Raw genomic sequence first — 18,565 nt, forward strand, 5'->3', positions numbered from 1 at the left:
AATATTTTAAAAAGCTCTGATACTTTCGTGCATGGTCAATTCTGCTAGTTTAGGAATATCTAAAATAGGACTGACCTGGGCAGAAATTCTGAGGTGTCCGAGTAGTGAATCTTCCTTGTAGAGTGCGCTTTTCAAAATGCCCTGCAGTTGCATTCTGATGTAGGCCCGGCTGTCTGATGGCAAATCCCAATTCTCCAGGTTCAGAAAACTTCAGATAAAACTGCGGCTCCAAATCATTGAAAGAGAGGTTTATAGCACCGTGCCTCCCACTGCAATAGTCACCGAACATAGGTTCGTCCTTGCCGTTCTGTGCAGGTAGTGGGAGAATCCGATGATGCAGCTGTGGGCTAGGCAGTCTTGAAGATAATGGAGAAGGAATAGGTGACATTTGTTTGTGTGTATTAGATAGCGGATAGGAATTACTAAAAACATTACTCACAGCTATTAACGAGGGTGAATGCAGCCTTTTCTCTTCCAGTTTAAGATTATTACCTGTCTGAGAAACATCAGGACCTTCACTTACAGGCAGGTTCAGAAATAAATGCTTGCTGCTTCCCCGGGATACCGTGGTTCTTTTCTCATATATTGAGCATGGCAGGTTTCTGTCTGCTGCTGTAATTTGTTGCAGTCTCTTCCATTCTGCAGCTTCATCTAAACTGTCACTCTGTATAACTTTCAGAAGAGCTTTATTGACTGCTCCCACAGGGTTGCATGACTCATCAGTAATGTGCACTCTCTCTGCTTTGTACTGCAAAACAGAGCCGTCTTGCTCCTCTTCCTGCTGCACGCTGTTTTTAGAGTCTCCAGCAGCTTCATCTACCGAATATACACCAGTTCTTGATATAAACTCATTAGGTACTGCTGTGAGATTGGGAGAAGCGATTTCTTTACCTTTGTGAAAATCAGATAAAGACTCTGCATGGGTTTGTGTGGCTTTTTTAACACAAGCTTCCGAATGCTGCACTTTCACAACAACTCCGATTGCTGCTTTCTCCTTGCATACCTGCTCAGTACATTTATCTTTCAAGCTTTTAGCAGCTGCAGGTTTACTTAATGTCTCTAGTTGGTTAGATAGATTGTCCTGAGATGGCTCTACCAAAGTGATACTCTGCTGTACATTCTTAACTTCAAGAATGGATTCTCCATTATCCAATAGTTCAACCGGAACCATATCATTGCTGTCTTTTGATACACAACTTGGTAAGTTGGCATCCAGTTTCATAACTTTGTTGCTTTCAAGAAAATACCAATCTTCTCCCTCTCTTTCTGGTTGAATACCAGTTTCTAGTGGTAAGTCATCCTTACCTTTTACTGTTAGACAACTGGATGCGGAAAAGGAACTGGGAAAACTCCTGGTAGGAAATCTTGTGGGGGGCATCTTCTGATTTTCCAGTTGCATGCCTTGCCCATTCAGCAAAGAAGGATATTGTTCATGCACCTTTTTTGTCCCTTTCCAGTGCCTGAATTCCTCAAAGCTCTCTTTCTTTCTATATTTACTCTTTTTTTTGCAATTAAAATTGTCACTACTTGTGGAATCCAGAAAGAATTCCTGACGATATGTAAAACTGAAGTAGTCATCACCTCTAAGTTTTTGGACTCCAGAAACAGCCTGTTGCTTTCCCTCCTGTTGTCTTGTATCAAGGCTTGGAATATGATGTGATCTCAAAAGACTGGATAACAGTTTTTCCTTTTCAGCAGTTAGCCTGTACAGCTCAATGAGAATGTCTTTTGTTGTAGTTTGCTTGAAAATAATATCTCCAAAGTTTTCATATGGCTGTTCTCTCATCTCCATTTCTGACCGCTCCTGTACTTTATAGCAATTACAAAAACGTTTACTGGTTCTATCCAGAGTTACACAGCCCTTGTAAGTAAATCCTCTGACTTTTCCCTCTGGAAGATAAAAGCTGATGTAACAAAGCTCCATAATGGGTTTGTGCAATTGAAGGATAGTGTGCGTGCCTTCCATTATGCTTGCCAAATTAGTCATTTATTTAAATTATATGCTAAGTGTATCAAATCTTGCTTGCATGACATAGCATGTGAGGCAGGGAATGGACAGAAGGCATCTGACTAATCTTCAACAATAATATTGTCTGCTGGAAAAAATAAAGAAAAGCCTGTCAAACTTGGTTATGGCAAATGTAATATGACAAATAACAAGCCTGCAGAAGCAGTTTTCTCTTTTTTTTTGTTTTTCTTCCCTGATACGCATCTTTAACCTTGAAAAATCTGACACAAAAAGGATGATATTGCTAAAGCTCATATTTAGAGCCCTAATCCTTCTCCCCTACATCATGCCTGTGTCTCCAGGGTTCTCAGTCAATGCTGTTGGTTCCATAAGGTCACAACAGGTTCACTGATATGTCCATTTCAAACAGAATTTACTGTTTAATGCTGAAATCTATTGCCCCCTCTCTGTTAAAAGTTAACTTGCTCTTGAACATCTAGTTAAAAGAACCGTTCAAGCATATATGTTTTTTTTTTGTTTTGTTTTGCTTGTTTTTTAAACTCAGTAAAACCAGCACCATAACACCTTCAGTGTCATTAGCCATCATTACTTATTACACAGGAGAAGAAAAAAAAAAAAGAAAAAGAAAATTCTCTTCCCATATGTATCTGTGAAACTGCCCTGAGATCAAGAAAACTTGCAAGAAAAATGTTTATTTGGTTAGTATACTCAGAGCAAAAGACCCATCAGATACAGAACTGTATAAATTTATTTTGATCCAAAATGCAATTGTATTTCTACAGACAGGTTTACTGAGCTTTGTTGTTTCCTTTTCTTTGCATTGCATTGCATTTTCTTCCTACACTTTGGATATACTTCTATTCTTTTGATACACCATGACAGAAGTTAGTTTACTCTTTTTGAGAACTAAATTGGTTTTTTTATCCAGGAGGAACTCTGCTATCATAATGAAAGCGGTATTCTGCAGTCACTAGGAAATGTGTAAGCATAATGAAAAGAGCTAAAGCTCAGCAGCAAAACCTGCAGCACACAAAGCTGGAGAGCACCTGCTCCAAGGCTTCTCTTTGTTGGAAGGTGCCGTAATCACAGTTTTAACTTTGAAAGTGTAAGTACAGCAGAACTTCCCATCATTTCAAAATAGTCAAACCTCAGGCAACAATAATTAATGGAAGCTATCACATTACCATGTCATGTATTTCAGTTGTACATACAATGCTTGCATATTGACAAAAGTATCAGTTTGTAGAGTATAGTGAGTTAGATATAAAATTATACCATAAGATTATCAGAATAATTAGCAAACTGTAATTCTAAGAAGCAAGTGGCATTTACTCAAAACATACTATTCTACTGATAAGTAGTCATTTCTGCAATGGTTTTGATCTAAATTTTAAAGCATCATACCTATTCTTTAAATAGTTTCAAACTTTCTGTTTACTTTGAATAAAAATAATTTTCCATTTACTGAATGTCAGCAAAATTCTTGATGTGCACGCTTCAGAGGAGAGAGCCTAATGTGTAGAGACTAATAGTGAGGAAAATCTTCATTTGAGCCAGATCACCTTCTTAATTCTATTCACCAGCAGTCAATGGTTAGATGGCATTCAGAAAGCTGTGCTTTCTCTGATATAAGAAAGGGTAGAACAGATACAAAACCTTTAGTCAGTACTTCTGTTGAAGTCTGCCTTCTTGTTTCATAGACATACAATTTCTAAGAAAATTCTACCTTACTCTTTCTTCTCCTATCCTTGTCTTAGCTCATAATCTGAGTTTAAAATACTGACAAGGCTGAGTACTGCCAAAAAGTTTATTCTCAGTTCTTGTCCTCATCTCCAGCTGTGCATTCCTGCTGCTTCTCTGGTGTAGAAGCGAGTGCTCATGCAGCCACGGGGTGGGTGTGTCAATGGCAGATGCACCCAAGAGCAGTTCTGCATACAGAAATAACAACCATCAAAGAACTTTTTTTCCTCAGAAAAGACATCTTGAACTTACTCACTCTTCACCCGAGCAGAGAACAACACTTATAGGAACAGTTTGCTAATACATCAACTCGGCCATAGCACCAAATTGCCCCTTGAGTCACCTACTGTGGCAGGCTCCATCAAATATGAGCCAGTTAACTTGTTGACATTTTCATAAATTAATACTCAGCAGCCTTGGCTAACGTATGCTGAGTCAGTTTTTACTTGCAGGAGAACTTTACTGAGGAGTAGAATTTCAAGGGAGTGGCTGGGCAGAGAGATGGATGCCAAAGTCCATAGTATGGTCCACTGGCAACAAAGCAGTTAAACTAGGAAGCAGAAAGAATAGGAAGCTGGAAGAAAATAAATAAATAAATAAATAAATAAAATAAAATAAAATAAAATAGAAATGAGGGTGGATTGCCCAAGTAGACCAAAAATCTATGCTTGGTATTGACTTAAGGAAGATGCTGCATAGAATCATAGGATATCCCAAGTTGGAAGGCACCCATAAAGATCATCGAGTCCAACTCCTGGCACCACACAGGTCTACCCAAAAATTCAGACCATGAATTCAGACCAGCATCACAACAAAGTATTTATCAATGCATTTGCTTTAGAAAATACCAAAAGGGAGGGAGTTATAGGAAGAAAGGGAATTCTATTTAATACACAGAATAAATCAGGTCTGAGTTAGGTCCAATTTAATAGTTTTATCTAGGGAAAAACAAACAAACAAACAAACAAACAAAACACCTCTTGGTATTATTTTAGTCTGAATTATCTTGTGTGTTCATTTGTTTCACCGCAGTTGGCTTGGCATTTTTTCACTGCAAGATGATGAAGCGATTACAAGGTAATATCATCATGGAACCTATAGATCTAGAAGCTATAAACAGAAACATTATGATCAAACTGAATATCCTCAATTGACACATATGATATTGAGCAATTCAGCTCAGTTCTTAGTAACACATATGCATTTTTTTGGACAAAGGAATATATGTGTAAAGGAGAGAATTTGCTAGCCCTTGCCTTTGCAACACAGATTTGCTGGGCTGTAACCCCAAAAACACAAGCTGGTGCCCTAATCTAATCTGAATTCTCATTGATTACATTACTGAATTAAGACCTGCAAGCTCCTCCTGAAGTCATATTGCAGCTAAAAGTGCAATATATTTATTTATTTATTTTCTTTTAAGTTAGAAACAAATAAACCTTTTTATAGATTTAGTGGTTTAATCTTACTAACAACAACCTGTTAGGCCAGTTTGGACCCATTTTGAATGATACATCCTATTAGATCTGTTCTTGCTTGAACAAACTAACCATTGGGTTTGGTACACACATACTGACACATTAAAGAGTCTGTATCATCTCTGCATTTCCAAAAGATCTGTTAAGTCTTCTAAAATTATGTAGCTTTGTTCAGATGTCTGTTTTTCACTGCACATGGGAGGTGGGGAGTGGAATGGGGAGAACAACTGCAGGCCATGCTTTCAAAAAAAAAAAAAAAAAAAAAAAAAGTTACATATCACCAGAACTGCAAAGAAAGTAAATTGGTTTAATTAAGCAATACCCTAGGTAAAAAGAGTCAATTCTCAGAAATGCTGTTCAAAATGCATTCTTGGAAAGTCAGGTCCCCATGGCTGCAGTCCCTTCTCTCTATCAGGACGTATCACCTCTGCTCAGCATGGCAGGTGCTGCTCCTTCTTTCCCCGATCTTTAGGCAAGCAAGAACTGGAACTCCTTACCTTCCCAGCCCTCCCCAATACCTGACTGTTAATAGGTGGCAGTGTGTTCCTGAGGACACTACTGGTAACTTCTGTGCTGTATTATACTGCTAATGACCACACCAGAACAGAAAAAACTTGGTAGAGTAAAGGCAGTAAAAACATAGACAGAAGGATCCACATTACAAGCTAGAAGAAACTGAAATGAAAGTGATTGCAATAAAATTTGTTTATTACTAAGCACAACTAACTGGTTTGATAGAGATGAACTCCAGCATTTTGTTTTCCTGCTCACTCTCACAATTATCTGAGTGTTTTTTCAAACTAACATTTGGCTTAATCATAAACATTATAAGTGGAAAGATAAAAGGAGATTAGCTCTTCAAGGAGACAAAATGTTACAGCTCCCTGCAGTTGGAACTTTCCAACTAGAAGTCTATGTCATATTTACTGCATTGTGAAAAAAAAAAAAAATCAGAAGTTAGACTATTTGTTCATGAAATAGCTTGAAGTATAATATGTGTTGTTAGCAATGCATGGTAGTTTAAAATACAGTTGTTCTCTACTTCACAAATACTGAACTATCCTAGTAAAGAGTTGTTAAGACATAAGAAACAGAGTCTATACCAGACACAGACATCTTCTATTAAATTTCAAATCTCATGTAATGGCACAGGGGAAGTATTAAAGAATATTAGAGCTTGCCAAAAAATTTGGATGAAACACATAAGGTTTGAAAGTCATTAAGTTAATCCACAATGCAGAGCTCGGCATACCAGAAATGGTTTTAAAACAAACACAAAGCGTGATAAATATACAAAGAGATAAATTAAATGAAAATCACTAGAAAAGCATGTTAAAATTCTTTGGGTCTTTTACAGTCTCTGGCTATATTATTCTGTCCAAATAATTCAACACAGGACCAAGTCCATAAAATGAAGTAATCTGAAATTCAGCTCCCTGAGAACCCCGTCTTTGTGATCTGAAATGAAGGAAATCTAAATGTCAAACTCTAAAACCATCACTTAAAAAGATACTCTATATGTGGTATGTAAAATTAATTAAAATTAAAGTTTCTGATGGACTGATTAACATGATGATGCGTCACTAGAAACAAATAGCCAAATCCCCCTATGCTTGTTCCTGGACTTCATAGGCCACAGATCCACTTTGAAAGAACAGTAAATAAACTTATTACCTTTCCAGCATATAGGAGATGGAAAAAAAAAGAAACGATGGATTTAGAATAAATTTCTACTATTTATACTTAAAATTTGTACTACACTTGAGCAGTCAGGTTGGGAAACAAACACAAAATGGTTATATTATTCATACTATCTGGTCTCAAAAATTGTTTTGAAAAAAACTAGACGACAAAACTATAATTATATTGAAATTACTGACTTCAGTAATAGTTTAATTTTTGAAATGATAAAAATATTTTTCCACATGCAATAATAACTATCTCAGTCTTTTGTTTCAGAATTATTAAAATGTTTGGCTAAAACCAGTGAAGTTCTTCACCATAAAACATCACAAATCCTGCAAATATTTTCAGTTGTACTCTTACCCCAAAAGTTCCTTTCTTCAGATTTTTGCTCTCATAATTTGAGCCAAGTGACCTTCAATACAATTTATCTACATTATTTTCTGAATATAACCCAAAGCAACTCGGAAACACAACATAATTTGTACAACTAGATTTTTTGTTGTTAGTACTTTTTCTGTGCTAACACAACCTTTTGCAATTTTAGTTACAGAAAACAAGACCTTTCCCCCAACAAAGATTTAGATTGACATAAATGTTCTCATCCTTCTGCAGCCTACTTCAATTTAGCAAAGCAAGATGTTGCTTTTTCTGACACAACTGCGTCAGCAAGTTAAAAAAAGAAAAAAAAGACACACAGCGTGTCCTCATGACTACTAAAACTGTGTTGGCAGAGTTCAGCCACATCATAGGATGTATTAATTACCTTTCTCAAGTACACGTTTGAATTAACTTTCAACAAGTTACCAGATGAGATTTCCATCACAAACTCTTCCATTTGACTGTTTTAAGAGGTAGTTAATAAAAAATATGCAACAGATATTCTAAATATGAAAAACCCTTAATCTAATGAGCAGTAAACCAGCAGACCTTAAAGGAAAGAAAGAGAAGAACACAATAGAAAGAAAGAAAGAAAGAATACAATAACGGTCTGCTTGAAACAGGATGCTTCAAGAAGTACAGCATCTGAACCAATAAACCCATTCTGCATTCAGTCAGGATTTTACATTCTCCTTCTTGCTTCTGGGCACTCAGCAGGGAAAGAACCAACAGAACAGATGAATCAGTCACCTTGCTTCCAGTGATTTTGGACTGTAACAGCATTTTCTGAATGCTGAAGGCAAATTGAAAGGGAAGTATCACTAAAAACATTGCATTCCAGATAAAGACTTGTTCATCATAACAGATTTGAAGCAAAGTGACTTTTCCAAGATTAAATAATATAAGAGAGGTTTTTCTAAGTGATGGCAACAGCAGCTCTTATAGAATTTAATGATATTAATGATATTAAATGGGTTCAATCCATTATACTCAGTTCTCAATATGCAATTAAAACATCAGTCTGTATATAATATAATTGTCAGTGACTGTCAGCCTAGAATACTTCTTCCCAGTCTGTATGAAGACATTAAATGTTGCAGAATTTTTCTTACTAATTTTTTGGGCCAGGATGGTTGCATGGAAGATTCATGATTTCTTTCTGCTTTTTTTTTTCCTTGTGAAGTTAAAAATCAGAGACTTTGTGTATACTTTCATATAAGGACACATACTTTTTATATACATACATTTACATACATACATATATATATACATACACGTATTTGTCACTTCTTGCTCCATTCTTCCAGCTTTGCTTGCAAAAACAAGCATCTTTAATTCATTTTATTTTTAACTAAGATTTTCCTTGGGAAAAACATTTCAAGAGACAATATTTGGCATGGAAAATTGAATCTAAAATAACTGAAGTGTCAAAAAGTTGTAGCTGAAAATAGAGTCTTACAATGAAAAATGCCTGAACAACTTAAATATAGATTTTAGTAATCAGTCTTGCTGTTATATAAGAAAAACAAATTTATTTTACTTCACGGGTGAAACATGAACACTCTCCATTTTGCATAAGAATCTTCATTTTGCATGATACACAAAACACCAGCCAGACTTTGTTGCAAACAACAACATTGACCCTCACATCTCTCTGGAATACAACACGTGGACATAATAGATACCACAGCACTTTGGGCAACCTGGTCTAGTGGGAGATGCCCCCTGCCCAGTGAGGGGGGCGTGGAATTGGATGGATTGGATGGTCTTTATGGTCACTTCCAACCCAAACCATCCTATGATTCTGTTTTGGAGAGTGAGGCTGCCCTCCTGGCCCAGGTCCATCAATTAAATCCAGCAACTACAGTTAAATAATCTTAGTTAAGAAGATAGAAAAGTCATTTTCACAATACTCCAGGCCATATTTTCTAAATGATACATAAGGAAAATGAAAACCAGTTGAGGATACTTAGGAAAATTTAGAAACTTTAAGGTACCAGATACAATATTATCATGACTAATTGGCTTATGCTTTCACCTAGTCTAGAATATACATGCATGAACTGTATGAACATGAATTCACAGGGATTAAAAATTTGGGTATTTATAAACAAAATAACCCAAACTGTCCTCACTGGTAAGAGAAGAGTATTTTGCCAAATCTGGAAATTAAAGTGAATTTTACAACTATGTCAACTTATTTAAAATAAGTACAGGGTTTATTACTCAACAACAGTATAAAAAGGATATTTTGTGATTTATTATTTATGCATTACTGTAATATAATGTGTATATAATTATGACATATATATATATTATACAATTATAACGTAATATTATACAACTTGCTCTAATAACTCTTCCTACTACTTTAGGTGCCTAAGATGAATACTCTCAATAAAATAATCTATTTTAAGTTAAAATTGACAACCATTCCAGGACATGTGGCTAACATCCAGCTGAATTCATATAGAGCTTGAAAAATAATTACAAGCAAGAAGAAACATTTTTTGCCTCAGGAAACAGGTCTTAACAAAAAGCTGTGCAATTACTAGTCAACTGATTTTCAAGTAATAAACAAAATAAAAGCCATAACAGACCTAAAGAGCTTGCACAAACCTCTACTCATGTAATCATGATGTAATCATTACTTATTTCAACAGTAAAACATAATATTTTCAAGAAAAGTAAAACAGAAATTGACATTAATAGCAAACAAAATAATACAAACTTGCAAGATCATCTTTATATATTTTAGAATTCGGTCATCAACTGCACACATGACTTTTTGCCATAGATCAATTTTAACGCACGTAAATATTTCATTAAAAAATAAAACATTTTTTATTTAATACATTGCCTATGATTAAGTTTTATAGGCCACACAGTATGTTATTTCCACTTCCGGCAGCATGCACAGCATATTTCTACAGGGGAAAAACAAACAGCAACCTAAATGATTTTTTTTTTTTTTTAATAGAATTGTCTTCATGTTAATCTTTGTCCAAAAGCTTTGTTTGATTGTTCAAACTGCAAACTCTCCAGGTAAGAGCTGCATTTTACCATGTTTTTAATAAATTGGCTTGCAAATACCTGATACTGATCAGAATATATTTTTCAGGTATGGTTTGAAGAAGTAACTTCTGGGAAATATCTTTACAAATAGAATACTGAATATGCTTTATAAGTAATTTCTCTAAAACAATCAACTTGTGTCAAACCTTTAAAACTTTATTAATATATCTTATTTCATTTCAATCTGGTTTTAGTTTTACATTCTTATACACTCCAGAAAGGACCCTGTGATATTACTGTAGGGCAAAATAGACCAGTGTATTTTGTTGCATGCATACCAGCTAAAGGATCCAAGTTGGTGAGATTATTGCTATGAAGAACTCACCAGTTTGTATCACGTATCATCTTTATCTTTGTTAAACCAAGAAACTAGATTTGTATTTATTTAATGTCCATGCCTGTTAGTGCCATGCTAATGTTTAAAACAAGTATTTAGTATACTGTCTTTCGGATCAAAAGGTCTTTCACCAAATATCACTTTCAGAGACACTTTTGGTTTAACCGTATATTCTGAGCTTTAAACACAATATAATACATAAGGAAAGCCAAGGAGAAGAAAACTAAAAGAATGTGATACCACCAATTTTTGAGGTATCTCATGAAATGGGTTGTAATGATCATGTTAACGCTTTAAAGGAGGAAGTGTTACAGGAAAGAACTATGGTTGTATTTGTTTTCTTCAGTTCAACTTTCTAATGACACCATTTCACAGGTGAATGTTTTTGACATATAACTCCAATTTACAAAAAGTTATAAACTCAAGGGCTACCCATCTGAGAGGACAGATTACAGGTTTTCTACAGACCTGTCAAACAAATACAGGGAGTAACAATTTGCATACATACGGCATTTAGCCGGTTGTATGCGTCCTGTTTTAAAGTACAAATCAACAGTAAAAAAAGAAGTACTGAAAATGCTTAACTGCTTGTATGTCCTTGTGGTTTTCTCAGCCTGTGTCCTTACATAGAAGACCATTCACACGGAGCTTTCATAAAATTCAGCAAGTCCGTCAACTGGCAAATCTGGCACCTCTTTAACAATGTTTTTTAACAACATTTAAAAATATTTATAAAACTCAAAAGATTAAACAGGCTGCATAAATCCCCCAACTGGTTCTAACTATAGCAACAAGACAAACCTCATGGGGGGGGGGGGGGAAAAAAAGGCAAAAAGATTAAAACACAGTATTTCTGTGTAATGAGCTCAAAAATACAGCAGGATAAAAAGAACAGCTTTGAGATAAATGTCAGCTTAGACCTTACACATTTTACTTCGAGATCTCACTAGTACAATTTAGAATAATTTAAAATCATTTGTAAGATTGAATGATGTTAAATGGAGGACAGAAGAACTTAACAGCTCTTGCATAATTTTCTAAGGGCCCAACTCAACAAAATATATCTGGTCTTCTGGAGATAGTAAGCTCTCTATTATGACTACATAGGACTGGATTGAAAATCAAGCAGAACATGCAAACTAGTGATTAGTGGTTCAACCTTCCATGGAAAGGGAAGGTACTTCCATGCAGTACCTGCATGGCTGGGAAACACAATCACTTGGATAAGAACTCTTGCAGCACATTTTGTAGGCTTTCTTTTCCTCTTCTCAGACTACAACTCACTCAGTGCTAAGACTCACTATCCATGTTGACTCTCTACTCTGACAATATTCATGTGGAGTAAAATAACTACTGTTTTTATGACCAAGCACAAAAAGTCAATGTATTTTTCCACCTATTACCTCCAAGTATGAGCAAATAAACATGGACAGTCAAAACCAGCAATGATAGCAATCCTATATGATTATTAGTAGTAACAAAGAGGGGTTAGGCATGAAGGAACAGTGCATAAAAATAAAAAAATATTGAAACAGTAGAAATAATTCACATCTATTGCTGAGGTTCTGTTGAGTTATAGCTACTTGATCGCTTCATGTTGGAAAGTTTCCTTCCTTTTCGGTGCTCATCATGATAATGGAATATACATCCAGATTTTATATTTAAAAAGTTCTATAAGATAAAAGCTAGAAGAAGAATACATTTCATACCAAAATAGTCAAAGCACAATCAAAAGCTGACAAATGTTCTCAGATGCCAGGAAGACTGGGTGGAGAAAGGGATGCAAAGATCTTTGAAAAGAGCAACACAAGAGGCACATGGAGATTTCTTTCATTCAGTCCTTAAATATGACAGTAAAGCAAAGAGCAGAAAGCTGCCCCACCCTAGAACCTTAACAAAAACCTCTTATGATTGTCCTCACTTTCCTTTTTCTACTTTTGAGTTCTCTGTAGAGCATCTCATTTGGGGATATTTCAAAAGACTATTTTTCTCCTTTGGTTCCACTTTCAAACATTATATGCACATAACCTAAAGAAGGATCAAAGTGTCAAAAAGGATCACCTTATTAAATGGTATTGTAGAAGTCCAAGATTTCATGCTTCTTTACACAGACAAGTCATCAAGAGCATCAAGAGTTCTTCTTAAATAAAGCTTAAAAATATTTCCCCCTCTCACCTTTTTTTTCCTGCCAGAGGAAATGAGGAATATTAGTCTTTTAACAAAACAAAACCAAATCCACAAACCAGTAGTTCTTCATACCCCAGACAGAACTGGTCCTTCACCACATTTTTATATCCTGACAAATGTCAACATGAAGTTGGTGTTCATTACGTTGACATTTATTTTGAAAAGTTACCATCTCTCAGTACTGTTTAATACTTGTCTATAGCCTCCACAAAAGGAAATAGTCTTCTCTGGCCTCTAGTTGCTAAGCTTTCTCAGAGGGAGATTTTCTCTTAATTTATCACCTTCTGGTAATAAATTATTTTATTCTTTGAAAATTATTAACAGAACATTTTAAATTAAGCTAACAAGAATTGATAGAGGGATCTATAGATATGAAAAAGTGAAAATAGAGATCTGTAGTATTAATTCAAATAATTTATCAACTTTGGAATGGTCCTTAAGAAACTACAAGGAAAAAAATAAAAATTTCTGGAAAATCCTGTCTACGCAAGAAAACCTCTACAGAGATAACTTACTTTTACCCATGCTTTAGCTTTATCATAACAACTTACAAAATATTATGGGAACATTTACTTACTGCTCATTACTTACTATGTGATGATGTCCTATGCCCATCTGGCTGTGCATGCTTCACCATATATAAAAAACACAAGCAACCATTCACGTTCATGGCACTTGTTTTTAATGAGATAGGTTTCAGCCAAGTCAAAACTAATTTCCATTGTTAAAAAGACACTTCACAAGATGGTTTGATTTCATACCACATTACAACTCTCTATCCCTAGACACTCTGTCTGCAGTCATTCAAATTAAGTTGATGATGTTATGGGTTGACAGCTTCTTTAGAAATATAAAAAGCACTCCTTCCTCCCTTCCACTCTCCATTTAATCCAAAGTAGCTGAGCTGTTTCTGCTGAAACTTACCAAAACAAGCTAATTCACCTGCAAGCACAGGCCAAGCTACCTGGAAGTTTCAGAATGTTATGTGTAAGTGGTTTACAAACGCTCCATAAAAGTATTAATTATGTACTTGTAGAAGTATCTTTAAATGAGTACTTAATGGTTTGTTGATAACATTTACACAAGACATTTCCACAAGTAAAATTACCATTAAACAGCTGTGAACAATTGAAAGATTGGAGGGAAATAAGTGATTAAAATTAGAACATTAACCAAAGCATCTCTATCATTTCTCAGCAATCTTTTACATTGATTAATTTCCTGGGAAGTTCCAGGAAAGTAAGGATCCATTATGATTACTGCTACACTCTTGGGGAAACAAATAACACCAGACACAACTGCAAAACAAGCAGGTCTAAGCATATACAGCTGCCAGATCACAGTCTGTCAGCTGGATGATAACATGATTTATTATTGCATCTGAAAGAAGGAGAATGTGTTTTAGTTGCCTTTGTATGCTGATACCCTTCATCAGGAGAAGGGTTTATCCTTAAAGTCAGTATGGGTCCTTTTAACACTTTTCCATCACGTAAAAAGTATTTGCAAATGTCATTATACTAATGCATTCTACTTTGGGTAACAGTCAAGTAGCCTCATCTGCAACTGTGACTGCAACGAGCTTTACAATATACAGTAACAGATTGTCTGAACGCTCTAAATATTAATCACGTCTCCCACTCATCTGCCCTCCTGAGTGCATGAAGGGATTTGCATCCATCAAACACTACAGGGTTACTTACAGCAATCACTGACTCTACCCATACATCAGACTTGAAGAAAGTGAGCATATAGTTTTCAGAGTTATTTTGTGTTGGGGGAAGGAGGGGGAGTAAACCGGTAACAAACTTACATTAATAGTGCCGACAGGAAAGGAGGAGGGGGGAAAGCAACGGGCTTACCTAGAAGGCTGCAGGAGAAGCTCAGAGGTGCCAGCCTTTGAGTTACCACAGAAGCTGTTTATAAACAAGCAGAGAGCGAGCAGGCAGGAGATGCTCACGAAGACTAAAGGGCTCCCTTCTCCCCAGCCCCCCTCGAGCAAGCCTTGTCATTTTTCCAATCCCTTCGAGTACCGCAGGGGAAGGCACTGCAGGGAGCGGGCAGCCCGGCGGTAGGCAAACGAGCGGAGGGGCGGGCATTACCTTGCGCCGAGCCAAGCCGAGCCGAGCGCACGATGCTGCGGGGCTGGCCAGGGACGGGGGCGCCGGGCAAAGGGCTGCTCGCGGCCCCCACCGCTGCCCGGCCCCGGTCCCGGCTTGCCGTGGAGCTATCGCTGCGAGGCTGCTTGGGTCACAAAGCGCCGCTGTGAGACCCGCCGAGGCCGCCCCCCGAGAGACGCCGCTGCCCGGAGCGGAGCCGCCGCAGCGGGCTCGGGCTGCCAGCCCTTTGCCGAGCGCCCCTGGAAGAGGCGAATGACAAAAGAGGCTGGCTTCCTGAACCGCCTCAGAAAGAAGCCAGCTATTTTAAGGTGCGGAATTGTAGATGGAGCAAGACAAACTACAAACAAACTGGTCTGCTGCTCTGATTATTTTTCTGCAAATAACCTTCCTGCCATGTTCGCTGAAAGTCCTCCATCTATCTGCAGGGCACCACAGCAGAAAGGCTTGGGCGAAAACATGCTTAGATGGAAAGAACTGAGATGGTTCAAAAGCAACAGAGTCGAGGTTAAAATATTTACATCACGCAACCGAGAGAAAATGTGCATTGATTTCCATTTGGGTTTAAGACCATTATCAATGCTGAGACATTACAAGGAAATACCATTTCTCAGTGTAGCTTACAGCCTGCTGAAAATGTCACATTTGCTTCTGCTGAGTTCATTAATACATGATACATTTTAATAAATGCTTTAATTAGCTCACTGTGCAGATCTCAAGATGTGATATTATTTAACAGAAATTACCTACCTTTACTTGAAACACTGGGGATCTTCAGATTCCTATCACTTCAGGATACTTACAGCATCAAAAGGAACCCACTTGAAATCTGAGTTTTCTCCTTTCAACCCGAAATCTTCTGACCATCAACTGATTGCCTATAGCAAAATACTAGCTCATATTCTGCATACCAAGACATGTCTGCAGACTAGGGAAGAAAAAAAACAAACAAACAAACAAAAAAAAACAACCACCAACAACTGGTTGAAAGTAAGACTTTCCCTTCTACTGTTTAGTATTTTCAGGCAAAGATTAACAATTACTTTGTTAGTAACTTCCCTTTTGCAAGCATGTGGTCTGTATCAAGACAGAGTTCACAGAAAGCAACCGACATGAAACGATTATGTCAGGCTGCAATGTAGGGCACACAGAGCAAAACCTAATCTCTGAGAGGTTTCCACTTCATCTGCACTCATCTGCGTAATCAGCTTTTCATCTTGTCATAGGATAAATGCAACCTGCCTTCTGCTTCGTTTACCCTATATAGAATGCCGGTATAGGTTTGTACGAAGCAAGCAGCAAGAGCTCACGTACAAATGCATTCAGAAAGGAACTTGAAATGATTGCATTTTTAAAGGAACATTAAAGGCTGCAACTCATCTATTTGCTTTAGCATGTACTAATGTAATAATTAGAGTAGAAAGCTAATCACTTCATCTCATATGCAAACTGAGCCTCCTTTAGATGAAACAATCCTAACTTTCAGCTACCTTTTAATTTCATAATCTGCGACTTTGTGGACAGTAAACAATGATAGCTGTTGCTTAAACCTTTTATAGGAGCTTTTGTAATCTGTAAAACTCCAGTGAGTAACCCAAGCTGTTGAGTAGACCTAGCAAGTACAATCTTCACTTGTTTTAGTCTCAGTTCAACTGAGAGACCAAGCTGAGTCTTGGAGACCTTCATGGAACAAGGCAATGAGCAGCAGCCTCCTACTGAAGCTGCTCCATTATTTGCAGCCATATCACCAGGAATCCTAGTTAGTCAGCAGATGAAACAACAGCATTTCAACAAAAAAAATGTTTTTTTTTTTGTTGAAGTAACATTTCAATTGGGAAAGTACTGATTAGCTGAGAAGATACCAGTAAATGTGAAAAAATAGGTTAAAACCTTTTAGCAAAATCTAGCAGGGTATTACTGCTACAAAATGAAGGGGAAAAGGGGCAGTAAAAATGCGGTGGGAAATATAAAAAATAATTCTAACATTTGAAACATTTTACAATTTATGAAAGTTTTGAATTTGTTTTCTTCAGTCTAAGTTTCAGAAGATTGTATGGATAATGTCGTAGAGGTACATGAGGTACGAAGTTGAACTGTACAACGCAATTAGGGGAGTAGAAAAGGCACAGCCTTGTGCCAAAGCTGTTGCTACCAGCCTATTTGAACATGAAGAACTGAAGTGCAGAAAGACTTCTTGTATGTGTCATCTCCATTTTCCTTTTTTGTTTCCCCATAGGAAATTCCTGTCCTAGAACAGGTCTTATTTCTCTTAATGTATAACGGGGATGTAAGACTTCATGGTTTCAACTTAAAATTAATGCTTTCAATTCTCTACAAGTTCAGGCACATAATTCAACAATTCATTATCTACTCATATGTGCACGGCCAGTACCAGACCCAAAAGAATTATATTTTTTTCAGTCTTGTTAAATGCATGAATTGAACATGTTTAAGGCACAGTATTTGGGTGGTATTCTTTTAATATAGTACCAGTAAGCTTATTATGTATGCCAAATACTGTGCGTTCTTCAGTTCCCTCCCATGAAACCCTCCTTGTATTTTATTCTTTAATCTACACCATCCCATGTCTTGTAGTAGCACTATGAGCATTTCGTGCTCATTTGATTCATCATTCCAGGAATTCCATGCACTACCTACTATTTAGTTCATGACCCTTTGTCCCCCATGCCAACGTTCTTCTCACATCAAAAACTCCACATAGAGATTCTGCTCAGTTATCCTGAGAATAATTTGTGAAATTGTATGGAGCCCCTAACAGGATCAACTACATTGCTTGATTGACAAAAAAATAAATAAATCATCTAGTAAGACACCATCTGTTTTGTTAGGTACCTTGGCACTATCAAAATAGTTACATGTACCATACAGGAATCCTAAGAACTGTGAAATGCTTTCATATTCCCACTAGGAAGGTAAGATTAAAATAAACAATATTTGATTTGTATAGCATAGATTACTCTGCATCTTGATACAAACACCAAAAGATAGTTGTCCTATTTATGCTAGCAACATATATGCAAAGATACTGAAATGCATTTACAAAATGAACTGGATTGATTTTTTGAGCAGAGGTTGTATTTATTTATTTATTTATTTTGTCTTTGCAACATGTCATATTGCTTGGTGTTATTTTTTTTAAGATAAATTCTTGACCCACTAACAATTATAACAGAGTTATTATTTATATTAGATATTAATGCATGACAAATTGATTGCTAAGTTTTATCTAAATAAGAAAAACAGATCTACCCTTTCAAAATATATGATCATCAGTAAGATAGCAAATCTAATTTTTCATTTCACACAAATAGTGAGCTTTGGCCAAAATTGCTTTCTGTCTGATTAATAAATATGGAGTGTAATAGAACAGCAGAGAAAAGTCTGTAATTTTCAAAATTTGGAAAATATAAGACTTTGCAGTATTGCCAACTCTTGCTATTAAGTGACCTGACTTTGGACAGGAGGGAAGCCAGTCTTATAACAAAAACAAAAATTACTGAGAGAAGGGTGAAAAATGACCTATCAGAAGACATGAGATGGTATCACTGAAAACGCAGAAAATCTCTCTGAATTGACAACA

The 18,565-nt window shown here is 36.5% G+C and overlaps 1 protein-coding gene across 2 annotated transcripts in view; it reads right to left on the bottom strand.

Annotated features, from left to right (window-relative positions):
• Positions 1-15,903, bottom strand: part of FMN1 (formin 1) — a 205,441-nt gene extending 189,538 nt beyond the window's left edge. The window contains exons 1-3 of one of the 2 annotated variants that reach the window (XM_084522356.1): positions 14,710-14,956; positions 12,725-12,848; positions 76-2,096 (exon numbers count right to left, since the gene is read on the bottom strand). In XM_084522356.1, coding sequence (XP_084378482.1) covers positions 76-1,987 — 1,912 coding nt within the window. In that variant the 5' untranslated portion in view covers positions 1,988-2,096; positions 12,725-12,848; positions 14,710-14,956. Of the gene's footprint in view, positions 1-75; positions 2,097-12,724; positions 12,849-14,709; positions 14,957-15,714 lie in introns of those variants that run through there. The other variant, XM_084522357.1, reaches the window with a different exon arrangement.
• Positions 15,904-18,565: the final 2,662 nt, after the last annotated feature.

This window comes from Aythya ferina (assembly GCF_964211825.1).
Source record: "Aythya ferina genome assembly, chromosome: 5".
NCBI classification, from domain to species: domain Eukaryota; kingdom Metazoa; phylum Chordata; class Aves; order Anseriformes; family Anatidae; genus Aythya; species Aythya ferina.